A 17,178-nucleotide genomic window follows, 5' to 3' on the forward strand; every position below is an offset into this window, starting at 1 on the left:
AGTTTCATTACATCAGATCAGGCAATGTAGCAGGCTAAGCGATTTGTGGGAAGGGCACTGTCGCTATGGAAAGGACTCTCTGACCACGAAGAAACTCTTTGTATGTTCACATGTTTCAGTATAATGCATAGTACTTAAAATGTAATGAGCCTGGGGGATTAAGTTATTTTGGTGACAGGCTGTAAAATTAGTCAGCGTAGCTAATTTTGACCGATGTTACGGTAACTAGCATTAGCTAAGCTGCGCTAATATAGCCTCAGTGTGTTAAAATCTAGGTAATGCTAACCAGGAGTATCGCAATGATACCTTTGTGAATCCTATTGTTAAAATCCTTTTGACAGCACTGCGGCGACCGAGTGTGTATATTAAACTTAACGATCGTCTTTCATTATATTTCGCCATCATCACACAAAACTGCATTTTGATTTTAAAGCCGTACAGAAGTCAGACTTGCTAACTACCAGTGACTGGACAATGTTCTTGTAACGCAGGTGATTCTGGGATCTTGTGTAGTCGGAAGTTATCCTGAGACCATGTTGGCACGTCTATTTAGACTTCATGGGTTGCTGGTGGCCTCGCACCCATGGGAGGTAATCGTGGGGACCCTGGCTTTGACAGTGTGCTTCGTGTCTATGAACAGCCTGGCAACAAGCAACCAGATGTGCAAGTGGAACCAATGCCCCAAAGTTGAGGAGGAGGTGAGGCTGGTGTGGCACTGTCTAAGAAATGTTGCCAGAGTTTTGTAAAATGGTAAATGGCCTGTATTTGCATAGCGCTTTTACTTAGTCCCTATGGATCCCAAAGCGCTTTCACATTCAGTCATTCACCCATTCACACACACATTCACACACTGGTGATGGCAAGCTACATTGTAGCCACAGCCGTCCTGGGGCGCACTGACAGAGGCGAGGCTGCCGGACACTGGCGCCACCGGGCCCTCTGTCCACCACCAGAAGGCAACGGGTGAAGTGTCTTGCCCAAGGACACAACGACCGAGACTGTCCGAGCTGGGGCTCGAACCGGCAACCTTCCAATTACAAGATGAACTGCCAACTCTTGAGCCACGATTGCCCCTGAGGGTCTACACTAACGTCTGTTTTTTTTTTTCTTGCAGAAAATCCAGAGCAGTGATGCAGTTATTCTGACAGTCACTCGGTGCATGGCCATTATTTATATTTATTTCCAGTTCAAGAATCTCAGACAGCTTGGATCCAAATATATTCTAGGTCAGTATCATGAGATGTTTGTTGTTTTGTTTTTTTCCAGTTTTGGACAGCAGTAAACACTTCTTCTCACATCATACAGATTTGTTTTTGCTGTATAATCACCACTGATTAGTGGCCACAGTTTTTCTTGTACTACTTTCCAGCTTCAGCTGTTTGAATTGCCATAAAATGTTGTCAGTGGATTTAATGTAGAACATGATTTTAATGTATAACATTTTTAACCCAAAACTACTTGGGTTGGTTTGTTTCCTTGCTTTTCATTCAGACTGAAAAACAAATGACTGGCTAACAAATTTATCATAAAAAATACACCAACATTCCATTTCTCCTCCTTCTCCAGGTATTGCTGGATTATTTACTGTATTTTCCAGCTTTGTCTTCAGTACAGTCGTCATCCATTTCTTTGGGAAGGAGCTGACAGGTCTGAAGTAAGTGTTTCCAATGGACTCACATATACACTAGGAGAGTGGTTCTTAAAGTGGTCTGTGACATAGACATTGAGAGTGTACACAGTCAATTATACTTTGAAATAGGCAGTGGATTATTTTAGCAATTAAGTATTCTATTAAATTATTATTCTGTTGATTAACATAGTTAATCCAGTAAGAAACACCTTTGTGTTATTAATGAGCAATAATAAATATATACAAGTAAGCATAAGGATAGACCTGTTGTCCCTGTTCGAAGCTATGCAAAGAGTTTCAGTTAGACTGATGTTACATTACACTGTACTTCCTCCTCAGAAGAGGCTGAGCTTACAGAGCTTCAAATTGCTGTCAGCTTACTTTGTTGTCAAAAGTTATTACTTTTTCTGTGTTGACTATAGGGGAGGCCTTCTTTCTGCAAATAATTGTTAGTGAGAGGGTAGTGAGAGGGTTTTTTTTACTAATCCATGTTAAAACATTTTAAAACTAGTTGTGTAGCTAACACAGTTGGTAGTAGCAGGATAAGAGGCAGCTAATGTGCTAGTGAGATCAGGTAGGTAAAATAGTTAACATTTACCAGCAGGGTGATGTACACATTGTTTCACAATTTTATGGCAAAACATTTGAAATTCTGCAGCTCCTTTACATTAGAGACAGTCATTTAATTCAGTTGTAAGACTAAGTTCACTGATCTGTAATTGTAAGATGACACTCGGGTGTCATAAGGCAGAGGCTGTAGGAAAGTATTCCAGGTCACTCCCTGGCTGACACTTGTCTGCTCTCCCTGCAGTGAAGCGCTGCCGTTTTTCCTCCTGCTTATTGACCTGTCCAGAGCCTGTGCGTTGGCTAAATTTGCCCTCAGCTCAAACTCTCAGGTAATTTCGCACATATTTGGTCTTACCATATGTATGAAATGTGGCTTTATTCATATGGGGGACATAAGTGTAAAGCATCCTTAACTAATGAATTGGGCTTGTGTGTTGGGAATAGGAGGAGGTGAGGGAGAACATTTCTCACGGCATGGCAATCCTGGGCCCAACATTCACCCTGGATGCTGTGGTTGAGTGTCTGGTTATAGGAATCGGAACCATGTCTGGTAAGGATTGCTGCTCTTTCGCCACCTATAAGCATCATCAGTGATGCTCTGTGTGTTAGAAATATTGTGGTGATGCTTGATCGAGTGGAAAAGCAGAAGTCAGCTGTGTTTCTTCCTTTTTTCTAGGTGTGCCTCAGTTGGAAATCATGTGTTGTTTTGGCTGCATGTCTGTTCTGGCCAATTACTTTGTCTTCATGACGTTCTTCCCTGCCTGTGTCTCTCTGGTGCTGGAGGTGAGATGTGCATGCAACAATTTGGAGAAATAAACACAGATAAGATAAGGAAATAAGTTGCTAGAGTTTAACTGTGATATATTTTTTTTATTAATATTTTTTGTGGTCCTGCATATTTGTGTGTAGCTGTCAAGGGAGAGTCGTGAGGGGCGCCCCATCTGGCAGCTGAGCCACTTCTCCCGTGTACTAGCTGAGGAAGAGGATAACAAGCCCAATCCTGTGACTCAAAGGGTTAAAATCATAATGGTGAGTTCCCATCATCTATGTTGGCGATGTTTATTTAGATTAGTCATCAACATTGTGTATTATAAAGCATTTTTAGGTCTGAACGATGATGCCTGTGTGATGTTGTCTTTCAGTCTCTGGGATTGGCTTTGGTTCATGCTCACACTCGACTGACAGCCGAACATTCAGGTCAAAACCGCACAGTGGAAGGGCCTGTAGCAAAGAGACTGGACTCTCCTAGCACCATATTGCCTCTTAAGCTCACCAGGTAAACCATGGAATATTGCACTGTTTGCATTATTGATTCCTGCGTCCACTGATTTATGACTTTTTCTCTCTCCAGTATCGACCTGGAACAGGTGATAACCCTCGGTCTTGCACTGATTCTGGCCGTAAAGTATGTATTTTTTGAGCAAGCAGAGACAGAGTCCTCGCTTTCACTCAAGAGTACCATTATAAGCTCCACTCCCAGTCCGAAGACCTGGGTGACAGAGGACTGCTGCATGAGGTCCCTCCCAGCCCTGAAACCCCAGAAGACATCTAATAGTGTTTTGGCAACCATCCCTACCACTTTAGCAGCTGCTTCAGACGTGAAACTTTCCTCTGAAGCTGACATATCATTTAGAGAAGAGGGTGAGACTCATAGCGGGTGCTTCTAGCTTTGATAACACGTGTACCCAGTGATGAAGATGATTCTGCTCTAACTGCTGTGTTTTTTCATGTGATTCCTCTGGTGCAGATGTGATTCAGAATGCATTTTGTGGTACATCTTCTGGGGATTCTCTTGCTCAGACACAATGTGCTCCTCCAAGTGTTTGTACGTCGGAGCCCCGAAGTCTGGAGGAATGTATGGCCATCCTCTCAGATTCTCAGGTAAGTTGTCAGGTTATATTGGAAGCACAGTACAAAGCTATATATATGATGTTCTGTGTTTGTCAGATTCTTAAAAAATATCACTGTTTTGCCCATGATTCTTTCCAGAGAGGTGCCCATTTGCTGAGTGATGCAGAGGTGATGAATCTTGTAACCCTGCGTAAGATTATGAATTATAAACTTGAAGATGTCCTTGAAACTCCAGAGAGGGGCGTGGCCATCAGGAGAGAACTATTATCATCCAAACTTCCTGTTCCCACTGCCTTGGCTTCTCTACCTTACAAGGACTACAACTACTCACAGGTACTGACAGTCCTTTTAAAGTGTAGTCCTGTTTATTCTTGGGAAAAAATGTTTATCTTCAGTTGTCAGTTTTAAATCAGATATATATATATATATATATATATATATATATATATATATATGTGTATATATGTATATATGTGTGTGTGTGTGTGTGTGTATATGTGTGTATATATATGTATGTATGTATGTATGTATACGTATACACATATGTATGTATACGTATACGTATACATATATGTGTGTGTGTGTATGTGTATATATATATGTGTGTATATATATATGTGTGTATATATATGTGTGTATATATATATATGTATATGTGTGTGTGTGTATATGTGTGTGTGTGTATATGTGTGTGTATGTATATATATGTGTATATGTGTGTGTGTGTGTATATATGTATATGTGTGTATATATATATATGTGTGTGTATATGTATATATATATATATATATATATATATATATGTGTGTGTATATTGAAAAATCAAATGTTTTTTATGTTCATTTTTTTCTTTACTTTGTTCTTAGTTGTGCTTAGTTTGTGTTGTCTTTGCCTTTTAGGTGATGGGTACTTGCTGTGAGAATGTCATTGGCTACATGCCAGTGCCAGTGGGAGTGGCTGGCCCTCTTCTGTTGGACAAGAAGGAGTTTTATGTTCCTTTGGCCACCACAGAAGGCTGCCTGGTAGCCAGCGCCAACCGAGGATGCAGGGCACTTTTTGTAAGTGTGTCTTGTGTGGAGCCCTGAGGGAATAGTAACTATCTTTTCAGTAGATGCAAATAAATAAATCTACAGGGTTTGTAGAGTCATGGAAAAACTGACAAGTCATAGAATTTGGCAATGGCAGTCAAGAAAGATTAATAATATAGAAGGTTATGTGGTTCAGTTAGCATGGACTTAAAAAACTCTATATGTAGTAAATAATACTTCAGTGTTTGGGCGGAGGAAACATCACTGACCAGAAAATCATGTGTAAATTTGTGGCGTGCCAGGAATATAATGTCTGATGTCTGGCCACTTGTGAATAAGTCATAAGTCTTGATAAGCCAAAGTGCGAGGGCCTTTAATCTGCATTCTGTCTAATGACCAGCAGGTGGCAGTGAATCTGATTGCTAAAATAAGTCTAGTTGATCTGTGACCTCAGTAAAGACTTTCCTGAGGAGTTATTAGCTTCAGTTGCAGGCTTCCATTGCAGTCAAAAAAGAGATTAAAGCAGTATATAGGTTATGGTGTGGCTCTCTTCTGACTGACTCATTTCAAAACATCAAGGCAGCAATTGTGAAAGCACTCAGCATACCGATTTAAAACTAGATTTTTGATATCAGTGTGGCTATTGTCCATCCTCTATAAATGGTCTCAGCTGATAAGGTGAGTAATTAATTGCTAGACTTGGGAGTTTAGTTGATGCTGTTTTTACTTAGCGAATCTGTGCATGTGAGTCATTATGGCAAAACCCTGAAGAGGTGTTGTGCACTTTGCCCTTAATTATTGGGTCTGTGTGATGTCACTACAATGCTCAAGAAAGATGGTTATTTTAAAAACTAACCTAAATCTAAAAACTTAAAGTGTGGTTTGAGTAAAAAAAAAAACCCCAAACAATTTATGAACCAAAACTAAAATGGTATGGCTCATTGAATGGCAGGTAGTGAAATGGATTTGGATTTTTATTGCCCTCCTATACGCAGCCAGTTTTAGAGGATGTAAGGTCATAAAAAAGGTCATCCTCACTGCAATGGAAAATTATTGTATCTGACTCTGGCTGCTGTTATTTCTGTGAATGCTCCCTGCTGACAGTGTTTTCTTTCCTGTCCAGCTGAGTGGGGGTTGCATCAGCCGGATTCTAGCTGACAGCATGACCAGGGGTCCTCTGGTCAGGCTGCCCTCAGCGTGCCGGGCTGCAGAGGTCAAAGTCTGGCTCGAGACCTCGGACGGATTTAGCATGATTAAAGAGGCGTTTGACGAGACCAGCAGGTCAGTGGAAGAGCTATGACTGATGACAGTGACAAAGTGTTTTTGGTAACAGATCATAACTAGTGAGTACTCTTTGTAGGTTTGCTCGTCTGGAGAAATTGTTGGTGGGCATAGCTGGCAGAAACCTATACATTCGCTTCCAGTCTCAAACAGGTGATGCCATGGGTATGAACATGCTCTCGAAGGTATGAGAAGTCTTCTGTAATTCGGTCCTGTTATTCAAATGTTGACTTCAGTGCTGAGTGCTTTCTGTGTCTTTTTCTTCAGGGCACTGAGCATGCTCTGCATGCACTCCAGCAGCAGCATCCAGATGTAGAGGTGCTTTCGCTCAGTGGCAACTTTTGCACAGACAAGAAGCCTGCCGCAATCAACTGGATTCTGGGCCGAGGCAAGTCTGCTGTATGCGAGGCCACCATTCCTGCTAAAGTGGTGAGAGAGGTAAAAACAATTCAAAGCTGGATCCTGACAGAAATCTAATGACAGCGGCCACAGTTTCTCCCCCCTTTCTGTAGTTTGTAAAATCACCCTTTAATGTTTCCCCAGGTGCTGAAGAGCAGCACAGCTGCTCTGGTGGACCTGAACATAAACAAGAACTTGGTGGGCTCAGCCATGGCTGGCAGTATAGGTAGCTTTAATGCTCATGCTGCCAACATCGTCGCTGCTATCTACATTGCCTGTGGACAAGTAATAGAACCTTAAATTAACACAAAAAATAAAATAAATAAATTTAAAAAAAGGTTTAAATAGTGAAACATTATGTCTGTGGCATGGTATATGATCCAACAAAAAGACATATTAAAGAACAAGTATTTGTTTGTGTTGTGGTTAAGGACCCAGCTCAGACAGTGGGAAGCTCTAACTGCATTACTCAGATGGAGGCTGTCGGTCCAGGTGGGGAGGACCTGTACATCAGTTGCACTATGCCTTCTATAGAGCTCGGCACTGTGGGAGGAGGCACCAACCTGTCGCCACAGCAGGCCTGTCTGCAGGTAGTCTCAACTACATGTAACATAGCTGGCATTTGTTGATGAGTTTTTAGGATTTTTTTTCCCCCTCTAACACAAAACCTCTGTACCTGCAGATGCTTGGTGTTACCAATCCCAACCAGCCAGGTGACAACGCCCGTCAGCTGGCCCGTATAGTCTGTGCCACTGTTCTGGCAGGAGAGCTCTCCCTGATGGCTGCTCTCGCTGCTGGACACCTAGTCAAGAGCCACATGACCCACAACAGGTGAGATGTCTCATTCTTTGGGTTTTTTTTTTTTTTTTTTTTTACAGTGATGCCTGGTCAAATTTGAGAATTTGTGCTGTTTTATTTTCATGTCGTGTATTCTTTAGGAAAATGTGTTGACATGTCTGTTCTAAGAAGCAAGCATAACATAACCAGCATCTCCTTTCATTATATGGCTTTACTTACCCCGACTGACATTGAGGTTTCTTAACCACAATCCAATTAGTCAAACCAGAGTTTCCCAATACAGCTATGTGAATGTTATTGTGAAAGGTGTGTTGCTGTCAGCATCTGACCAATCAAAAACGTGGACAGGCTGCCCGTGTAAAGTCAACGACCTCGTCAGTGTCAGAGCTTCATAGTGAAGACTGAGTGATCACAATTGTGTATTCGGCTAAATGAATACGCTGTGTAGTGTAGGCGGCATATCTTTGAAGTCTCTTGTTTTCAATTGTAAAATCCAGAGCCTCTACATTTTGTTCCTAAAAAATGTTTTAAAGTCTGGCTTTTTCCAAAGTGCATCCAAAATAGCCTGTACTTATTATGTAAATGATCACCTTTTAAGTTTTCCTTTGTTGATATCTGTTAGTGTTTTAGTGTGTCCACTTTGAAATGATCTTTTTTTTTGTCTCTTAGATCTAAAACAAACCTGTGTTCAGAGAATACGGCGTGACACTAACATCGATGAGCCGTCGTGATGCGGTTCTAAAAGCGGACCTGTGGACATCCAGATATCAGAGTGTTAATAAACAGAGCCAACATGTGCTTGCTTTGTTTTATTGCCTCACTGGTTTGTGAGCTGAGGCCTTAAGTTTTGGTTGTTAATTTGTGCCATTTTTCTGCATCTGAACTTTGTAATAGTGTTTGAGAGCCTGTTAATTCTGCTACTGATCTTTGAGAGAAGTGCGAGCGACTGATGGTGTTTAGACAAATAAAATCCATCATGCTGCACGAGTTACAACAAGAGTCCTCTGATGAGTCGCAAAGGATGGATGGGATGTCTGAATGGTTTTTACATGAGCTGAATGAAATGAGATCCTCAGGCAGTCATCATCATCGTTTTTATTTATTTTTTGTGGACAAATGGATCTTTGCATTTGCCAAAAGCTTGCTTGAGAGAGTGTAGTGGGCAGCTTGTGCTCAAGTTCTGAAAGTCAACTTTGTGTGCAAATGTGTTTTTACCAGTGTTGTAGGCATCACTACACAGACATGCTCATCCCTCCCTGAGTGAAGGTGCTACTGTATACTGTGTATACTGTAGATTGCACGTGGTTGTTGGAATTCTCTCTTCAATGAATGAAGCTGTTGCCAGCAGAAGGATGTGTTTGGTTCAGAATCTGATCAACTACTTCTAAAAGCTTTTGAGGAAAATTGGAAGCCATAATAATTTAACAAACCTTTACGGTACACTGTCATCTGTGGAACTGGGTATAAATTATCACTGACTGCAGGTCCTGCTCATTTTCAGAAAGCAGTGACACTCAGAAGTGCCCTTACATACAGTATGTTTTAGAAATCGAGCCTTGCGCTGCACACTTTAATTTTATCATAATTGGTTATTCTAAACTTAAAACTGTCTTATGTAAAAAATGAATAAATGACACCATTTTTTGTTGACAATACCGTGTTTGTCTTTCTTTAACATTAACAAGACTGGAATCAACACTTGAGGCCTTTTCCAGTTAGCAGATGAACAAGCTGAGTCAAACACAGGCGTAAGAGAGAGATGAGGCACTTAAAGAAGCCTGACATGAAATCTATTCTAACACAGTAAAGACTGCATTAGACTTCCAGGAGGAGAAAAGAAAAAGCTTTTTAAAAACCTAATATAGGGGTAAAGCTAAGTTATTTTAATAACTGGTGATTCTATGCACATAGTTTATTCATTTGAAATGAAAAGTAATTTTATGTTCAAATGGGTGCCTTGGCAGTTTTTTTTTTTTTTTTTTTTTTTTAAATGCAGTGGATGCCCTTCATCATACAACCCCGAAGGGATTTAGTGTCTCCTCCAAGAATCAAATCAGGACTCTTTCACTTGTTAGGCAAATGTGTAACCCACTACATTATGGAGCCAACAGAATTATGTTCTGCACATACAAAATACAAAACATGGCAACAAATGACCCCAAACATTACAAACTGGAGGATAAACTTATTTATTTCACTTTAAAAACAGGGCAGAGATCTTGCCATGTTATCACAGTACATTTATAAGTTGATCCCACAGCATAAGTATGAACAGATTTACAAAAAAAAAAAAAAAAAAAATCAAATTACATTCGGATTTGACAGTATACCAGGACCGAAACCTGTATTACAAATGCCTGCTTTAGGTGAATGAGCTTCAGCATGGTGTTGTTCCTCTTAGCTGCGTGGCTGAGCATCATTTTATATCACCAACACATTTTTCAGCAAAGAGCTTGAAAAAAATTAAATGCTTTTGTGTGAAGCCTGAAACAGCTACAAATCTGCCAATGACACCATCCCAGAAAAACAAAGACAAAAACAGGTGAAAATGCAACTTTAAAAAAAAAAAGAAAGAAGTACCCTGGCAGCAATACTGATAGCTTAAATTTGAAACTCGTAGGGAAAAGAAATCTTTATCCATCCCGTGTGCTTGACAAAAAGAACTTGGCTTTTTACATTTACATTTTTACATTTACTTAAATGTTTAACAATGTATTGCATGAAAACTGTTCCTAGAAAAAAATAGGGATGCACTTCTTGTGAACCAAAAACAATATGGCCAACAGCAAAGGTTGGTGCCAGTAGTTTGTCTTTTTGATTATTTATTCCCCTTTTGTCCAGGGAAACAAATATTATACAAAGAACCGACCCATTTTAAAGTCATGGATCTCTTCATCACACCGTGTTCTATAACGGGAAAATATCGGCAAATGACGTCACTATATCAGCCAACAAGGCCAATATCAGGAGATACCGATATTTTGGAGCGCCACTAATAAGAAAAACTCTACTTAAGCTAAGCAGAGTCTTACTTAACTCTATAGACTTAACAGTCCTGTACATGTACAATCGACATCTTCAGACAGAAAATACATGATACAAAGACATTAACTGATTAATTTTGTAACAAATCCCAGAAATACTGACAGAAAAGTTGATGGCTTCTAGTAAAATTAATCCAAAAATGATTCAGAAATCTTCAGAATACTTGTGAAAACATCCTGCCAGCCTTCTGTAACATATCACATGGTTCATTCAAGCTTTAATTAAACATTAATAAGGGGAGCATAGCCATGAGGCACTTCACTAGTGATTTCAAAGGGTGCACTAAGAGCACCCTCTTTATCCAAGTCTGGATCTACAGTTTGCTGGAAAACTAAGGCATTTGGGCTCAAGTTGCAAAAAAACAAAACAAAAAAAAAAGCTTTGCAGATCTTCAGCAAAAATGCTAATGTCACTATTTACAATTCATGAAACACTTGAAATATGTTCAAAGACACTCCAACATATTAACAGTGATGTAACTATAAAGCCATACAGGTAACGTAGATGATGTCATGTCCCTCCTTCAGAACCAAAAAGAGGAGTCTTCATCAGAGAGCACAAGACAGATCAAGTTTTAATGTCATAGGGGTCATGTGTGAATGACAGCCCTCTGGACCTCTGTAACCTTTAGAAAAGTTTACAGTTGGGTCAAATCATTTATGTTGTTTTACTAGGAAATGTGAGCAGCTTAAAGGAAAGCTGTAAATGTACGAGTTAGGTATATGAAAAAATAAACATCAAACCAGAGCTGAATATTTAATGTCAATTATCTAACGTTTCTGTTTATTTTTACAACCTTACAGAACATAGATTTATATCATTTGTTCTCTCTAAACAGAGACAACCTGATAGTTCAGTCTCTTAAATGAGTGTTAAAGACAGCATTAAGTGCTGCTGCAGGGACAAGAACTAACTGGCTCACAGCTGGCTGGGTATCTCTCAAGAGAGACATTTGGAAATCCTTTCTGGGTTACAATCGTTTAAGTCTGAATGACTGCAGGCCATCATTTTCTAAATGAAGTCCCATTTCAGAGATTATATCATTTGAGGTCAACATATTTTTATTTGAATTCAGAAATCAGGAAGGGTGGGAGCCCTTTAACCCCTTCCTGGGGGGAACTTTAATAAATCCTGTTAAGGACAACAGAGCAGCTGACAATTTGCTTATACAGTGTGTGCTTAAAGCTTCAGGTGAAGTCCTGGCCTTGCGTTTCAACACTGAAAAAAAAATGGAGATGCTTTGTGTTGATTTGTTGCATTTGTAGTCAACAAGTATTCAGTGGTAAACAAAACAAAACAAAAAAACAAACAAACACACAAAACATTGGAACACTTGTGTGTGATGTCTTGCCTGTGTGCTTCAGAATAAGATGGGTTTGCCAGCAGTTTTTTCCTGGACGTAGGAGGTGAAGCGTTTGAGGAACTTGGGGTACTCCCTCTTAGCCACGGCCCTGAGCACAGAGGCAGGAGCCCAGCCTCCTGGATTCACTGCACACAGACGACATAAAGATTATTTCCAGCTTCAAGCATATAGTAAAGAAAGAGCACTGAATTATGGTTAACCCCATTTTCATACATTAAGCATTGATATAGCCTACCATAATTAGTGAACATATGTAGGTAGCTTTCAGTTTAAAGTCAATACATTTGCATGGCTCTTTGATTGGGCCCGCTGGCAGAAAGTCTGCTTAATGCTAAAGAGGGAAAATATGAGCCCCAGCAGTAAGATGTTGGCATAAAAATCTGGCACTCAATGAGATGTTAAAAAATAAAAAAGGCAGATTGTTGCTCCTCCCTTAGCCACAACTCTGTTCCTGTTAAAAAAGGAGTTCTTCCTTCCTGCTATTGCCAAGTGCTCAGCCATTTCCAGAGGCTGTAAAGTAAATGAACAAACTAACAATTTTAAATAGAGCCCGACCTATATGGGATTTTTAATGCAAATACTATATATTTTTTCTTTCAAACAAACCAAACATAAAGCGATTTCCCTCACTTTTACTATGTGCAAGTACTTATTGGACTTATTATTTTACTGTACAAGTCATGGCTAACTTGTTTACACCACGCCCTTCTCTACTCAGATCAGATGATTGTTGTGTTTGTAGCATTCTAAACATGTATTGCCAAAATGGGAAGACACTTTGAAGGGTGATTCTTTCATCTCTTTACTTTTTAAATTTCCATTTATTGGCTGTTTTACATGAAGGTACCAATCACTTATATTGGTTAAACTCAAATTCTAATTTTAAATGTTTGGATGAAAATGCAAAATTCATGGACACCATGCCTTTATAAGTGAGCAAACTTAAAAGTTTAGCAGGGGATCAAATAATTAAACTGTATCTAATAAAGTTAAAGTTTCTGGAGATAACACAACTGAAAAGGACTGAACAATCTCTCGCAGCAGTGATGCACAACCACAAACCAGTGTCTCCCTAATGGTTGAATTGTGTTAAAAAATACAAAACAAAAAGACAGAAAGACAACAACAATAACCCACCAAACAAACTAAACAGCACCCTGACTGCTAACATCAGCTGTGGCTAAAACAGTGACACACACCATTGGCGACATAGGTGATTTTACAAAGGATGTTGTCCCTGCTGATCTCTTTATCTCCGTCTGGTGGACTAACGAGCGTCTGACAGATCATGGCAATGTTGATTTTGGCACGCACACACCTGCTGGTTGGCTGTGGAAAGCGACAGGATAGAGAATGAACAAATGCATCAGCATTACACATTTATTTTATTTTATTTTTTAAAGAAGAAGCTCTTTGTGTCAGATTTCAGGAGGCTTGACTGCTCACCAGTGCATTATCATGATCCACAGAGAAATTACAGACCAGCCAGGTGTCTGGATCATTCTCATTGCTGGCCATAATTTTCCTCATGGCAGAAAGGTATAACACATCCCTCTGAGAGGCAGGCCACACCCGCTGCAACACAAATTCTTTCTTGTTGTTTCAGATGTGATAAGAATGATTCATGCTCTAATCAATGGTGAGGTATTTAAGTAGCTTTCAAACAGTGTACTTCACTGCATACAGTGTTTGTGTCTGAAAATCTAAACAGAGATACTCAGCTTGTAGCTCTCACCTTGTGTGTTTGATATACAATAACTGCATTGTCCGACAGCGTCTCCACAACATTAAAGTTTTCAATGGTAGCTAAAGGAAGCAAAAAAAAAAAAAAAAGGCAGTATTACATCAAACCCATAAAATATAACATTTATAAAAGGGTTTATTATACTCGTTTCCACCTCCACAGTCTACTGGACTAGTGTTGCACGATTCAGTTTAAAATAAGGATTATTTATCTCATACTGAGCTCTGGCGCAGCCCTCAAGTTCAGCCTCAATCTCAAACAAATCATTTTCTCTCCCCCTTCCTTTCAACCAGCTTTCTTTTGATTGCCTGCTCCTTGTAAACAGGGATCCTCTTTTCCTTTTAATATGGTGGTGTTTGTCACTGCTGATAGTGTAATGCTCCTGATACACCCACCAAATAAGAAAACACAGACCACTTAAGCACACATATCTCATATCCGCTCTCTTTGTAATCACAGATCAAAGAGTATATAAAAAAAAAAAATAAATATGAAAGTGAACATTTAGAGTTGTGTATCCAACACACCACCACAACAGCAACAATTGTCTGAAACTAGACTTGAATTGATTTTAAGTTCACAAACTTACTCTCCCAGTCACTGCGGTAGGCAGTGTCCCAAAAGTAGTGGCACACCTCATGACCAGTCACCCCCTTTACCGAATGAGTGGCCTTCAGCGGATCCAGTACAATCCCATTTTCTTCTACCTCTCTCCTGTATACCTGGATACATAAGCCACATTTATGTGAAATCCAGACATAATCACTTTTTCTTATATAATGAGGCTTAAACACATGTCATCCAATAAACTGGTTTAGATAAATGTTACTTTAAGAACAAATTCAGTTTACAATAACCTTTTCAAAATAAGTTAACACGCATGCGAACACCATTTTACATTCAAATCTTCCTCATACCTTCATTTCACCTTCTTCAACGACCAGCTGCCAGTTGGCGTCTCCACCAACATCCTGCAAGGAGTAGGTCATGTGACTCTGCACCATCTCCTCCACCTACAACACAAAGCCAGGAGCAAAAAGAGAAGATGATACTGATCAGTTTGAAAAGATTGAGAGTAAATATATGGCTAATAAAAACCAAATGTGGACAAAAATTTTAAACCATGCCTTAAAAGACAAAATATTAACTTCCTACTTTTAGAACATTTATCAACATTGGAAATAATTCATTATCATTAATAAGAATAGAAATTGATTACAGCTGTACAGTGCCTTCATTCTGTCTGCAAAAACATCGACTGACTTGTGTGTTGTTCAGGAAGAAGGAGTAGCTTTTTTAACAATATGTGAGGGGCTACCACAACAAGTTCACCAATTATTAGCAAAGGTCACTCTCAGATTCTGCCCACCATGATTTTCTTCCAATAGGAAGGGACCCAACCTCTAGAAATGCTATATAACATTCACTAAATGTTCTCAAAAAGGTTCCAGAACAGCACCCTGTTAGTGGAAATGAAGAAAAGTGTCCTGAAACCACAAAACTGCCTTATTGATGATCGATGTTTGTAACAGGAAAACCCACACAGCCCATTTACCAGTTTCCATCCCTTCTTCAGAGGATGATTAGTTGATTTGCCTGCTGCACTAAAGACCACAGGCTTGTTTTGCTTTGTGTCATTTCTCTAGTAGTAATGCTGGACTGCCTACATCTACAAATTGGGCACACCTTAGCAAAATGAAGGAAATTAAATTGAAAAGTCAAATGAGAAATGTGAACAAAAATTAATCAAACCTCTAAATGCTGAAGCTGATAGAATCTGGAACATTAAAGTTTTTAAATTCACAGAATTTCTTTCACAAAAGATTAAGAGCCCATTTGCGCTTTCTCTGCGTACTACCAAGTCTTACATTGGACACAAATAAAAATCAGAGCTTGCATTTCATGCTGCTAGTAAATCCTCAGTAAATGCAGATGCCTATTCAAGAAGTGGGCATCTGCATTTATTGAGGATTTGACAATCTATCATGGCAAACAATGAGTCCACAGATGATGACAAGTAATGACATCTGAATGAAGGGTTTAACAACCTTGTTGGAGAATCTGTGTGTGCCGGAGCTTGAATAGGCATCTCCAAGAGGAACGGCGTCAGATCTCTGTATTCTTGTCTTCTCAGTTTGAGACTAAACACAAACAGAAACAGGTGTTTTTAAATCACAGACTTGACAGTGTTTAAGTGTATAATTAGTGTATCTAAATAGTTGATGGTACACTGTACTCTGATATTTAGATTACCTGTTCTTCTATTTTGTCCTGTCTGTCAAGAGCAGCTTCCACTGCATCAAAAAATTCATCCTCATTGATGAGGCTGTTTGGACCTTCCTGCCAGTAGAATGAGAACATTAACTGAAAGGCTCTCCTATGAGCCATTATTAATATTGCACTGTGAATGAAATTTGCACATTACCTCATAATCTGGACCTCCAAAGTGAGACTTTTTCTTCAACTCATTGAGGGCTGATTTGTAGCTTTCCTCTATTCTTCTTCTCTTTTCCATCTCCTACACACACAAAATAAGCCTAAATTTGAAGAAACAAGAAGTGTAGATGAAACTCATCTGGACAGTGTTGAGCCAGAGATTACAGACCTTATCCAGTCTCTTTTGCCAGCTGTCCTCTCTCTTCACCATCAGGTCGATGCAGTGGGACAGAGTGGCTAAGATTCCAGCTGTTGTAGCCTTGAATGTAATGGCCTCTCCCTTAAAATCTATACCATTGGTTCCTTTGGGATTCAAGGACTGGAACACTGCAAATCAGAGGAGCAGAGGAAGTACAGTAAATGCTATGAGAAATAAACATAATTTTTAAGGCTTTGTCGCTTTGCCCCTTAAAAAGTTAAGAGTAAATGTAACTATTTTACAAGTTTTAGACTTCCTAAAGCCTCTTCTTACTAGAGGTTTCACAATACATGGGCTCAATTAAAGCAGAGATGACCATACTAAAGCTTTCCTTTCTCAGAGACATCATACAGATCTGAAAGTAGAAACTTACAACTCACAACCTGCAGCATTCTGGCTACTGGTCTCTGGCTGCTATTACCCTGTCTCAGAGCTTTCTTATATGCAAGTTAACAGCTTTCGGTACAAGTTATTATTTAATATTTTAACAAATAATTTTGATAACTCTAAATGACATGTGATATCACAACCTGATATTAGGTATTTTTTCAGTGATCTAGACAGAAATACATTTAAAAACAAGTTCCCAGGCTCTCTGAAAGAGATTGCCCGCAATACTCACATTTTTCTTTGCTGCCATTATTGTTGTGCAGAAACTCTCCGTCTGTGCGGGTGTTGGGAAAGTCATCCTCATCATCTTCCACAACTGGGAAAAAAACATAGGAAAGATTCAGAGGAAACACAAGAAAACCAAACAGATTTGTGTTGCTACAGGCAAGTCTTTTCTTTCAGGACCCTTCTGAAAGTGAGGGCTACAGAACAGGAAAGCACCTAGTG

At 39.5% G+C, this 17,178-nt stretch overlaps 2 protein-coding genes across 3 annotated transcripts in view; one reads left to right on the forward strand and one right to left on the reverse strand.

Annotated features, from left to right (window-relative positions):
- On the forward strand, nt 1-9,860 carry LOC134630618 (3-hydroxy-3-methylglutaryl-coenzyme A reductase-like). Its single transcript, XM_063478050.1, has 20 exons — nt 1-100; nt 492-698; nt 1,115-1,226; nt 1,567-1,654; nt 2,442-2,526; nt 2,642-2,747; nt 2,874-2,980; nt 3,107-3,226; nt 3,340-3,473; nt 3,549-3,838; nt 3,945-4,078; nt 4,187-4,381; nt 4,948-5,106; nt 6,200-6,357; nt 6,437-6,542; nt 6,625-6,795; nt 6,901-7,041; nt 7,188-7,346; nt 7,439-7,587; nt 8,224-9,860. The coding sequence occupies exons 2-20, from the start codon at nt 534-536 to the stop codon at nt 8,258-8,260; spliced, it is 2,616 nt and encodes an 871-aa protein (XP_063334120.1). The 5' UTR covers nt 1-100; nt 492-533; the 3' UTR covers nt 8,261-9,860.
- Nucleotides 9,837-17,178, reverse strand: part of LOC134630617 (ceramide transfer protein) — a 26,685-nt gene continuing 19,343 nt past the window's right edge. For both annotated transcript variants that reach the window (XM_063478049.1, XM_063478047.1), the window contains 12 exons: nt 16,964-17,047; nt 16,312-16,469; nt 16,132-16,224; nt 15,960-16,046; nt 15,755-15,847; nt 14,624-14,719; nt 14,296-14,428; nt 13,698-13,768; nt 13,409-13,537; nt 13,162-13,291; nt 11,951-12,087; nt 9,837-11,817 (listed from right to left, as the gene is read on the reverse strand). In XM_063478049.1, coding sequence (XP_063334119.1) covers nt 11,960-12,087; nt 13,162-13,291; nt 13,409-13,537; nt 13,698-13,768; nt 14,296-14,428; nt 14,624-14,719; nt 15,755-15,847; nt 15,960-16,046; nt 16,132-16,224; nt 16,312-16,469; nt 16,964-17,047 — 1,202 coding nt within the window. In that variant the 3' untranslated portion in view covers nt 9,837-11,817; nt 11,951-11,959. The remainder of the gene's footprint in view (nt 11,818-11,950; nt 12,088-13,161; nt 13,292-13,408; nt 13,538-13,697; nt 13,769-14,295; nt 14,429-14,623; nt 14,720-15,754; nt 15,848-15,959; nt 16,047-16,131; nt 16,225-16,311; nt 16,470-16,963; nt 17,048-17,178) is intronic.

This window comes from Pelmatolapia mariae, linkage group LG7, assembly GCF_036321145.2.
Source record: "Pelmatolapia mariae isolate MD_Pm_ZW linkage group LG7, Pm_UMD_F_2, whole genome shotgun sequence".
Lineage (NCBI taxonomy): Eukaryota > Metazoa > Chordata > Actinopteri > Cichliformes > Cichlidae > Pelmatolapia > Pelmatolapia mariae.

Excerpts from the sequence above, each read along its gene's own strand:
- LOC134630618 (XM_063478050.1), top strand. The coding sequence starts at position 534 with ATGTTGGCACGTCTATTTAGACTTCATGGGTTGCTGGTGGCCTCGCAC. Across the intron at positions 1,227-1,566 it reads TGGATCCAAATATATTCTAG|GTATTGCTGGATTATTTACT; the intron begins GTCAGTATCATG and ends CTCCTTCTCCAG. Across the intron at positions 3,227-3,339 it reads AAAGGGTTAAAATCATAATG|TCTCTGGGATTGGCTTTGGT; the intron begins GTGAGTTCCCAT and ends GTTGTCTTTCAG.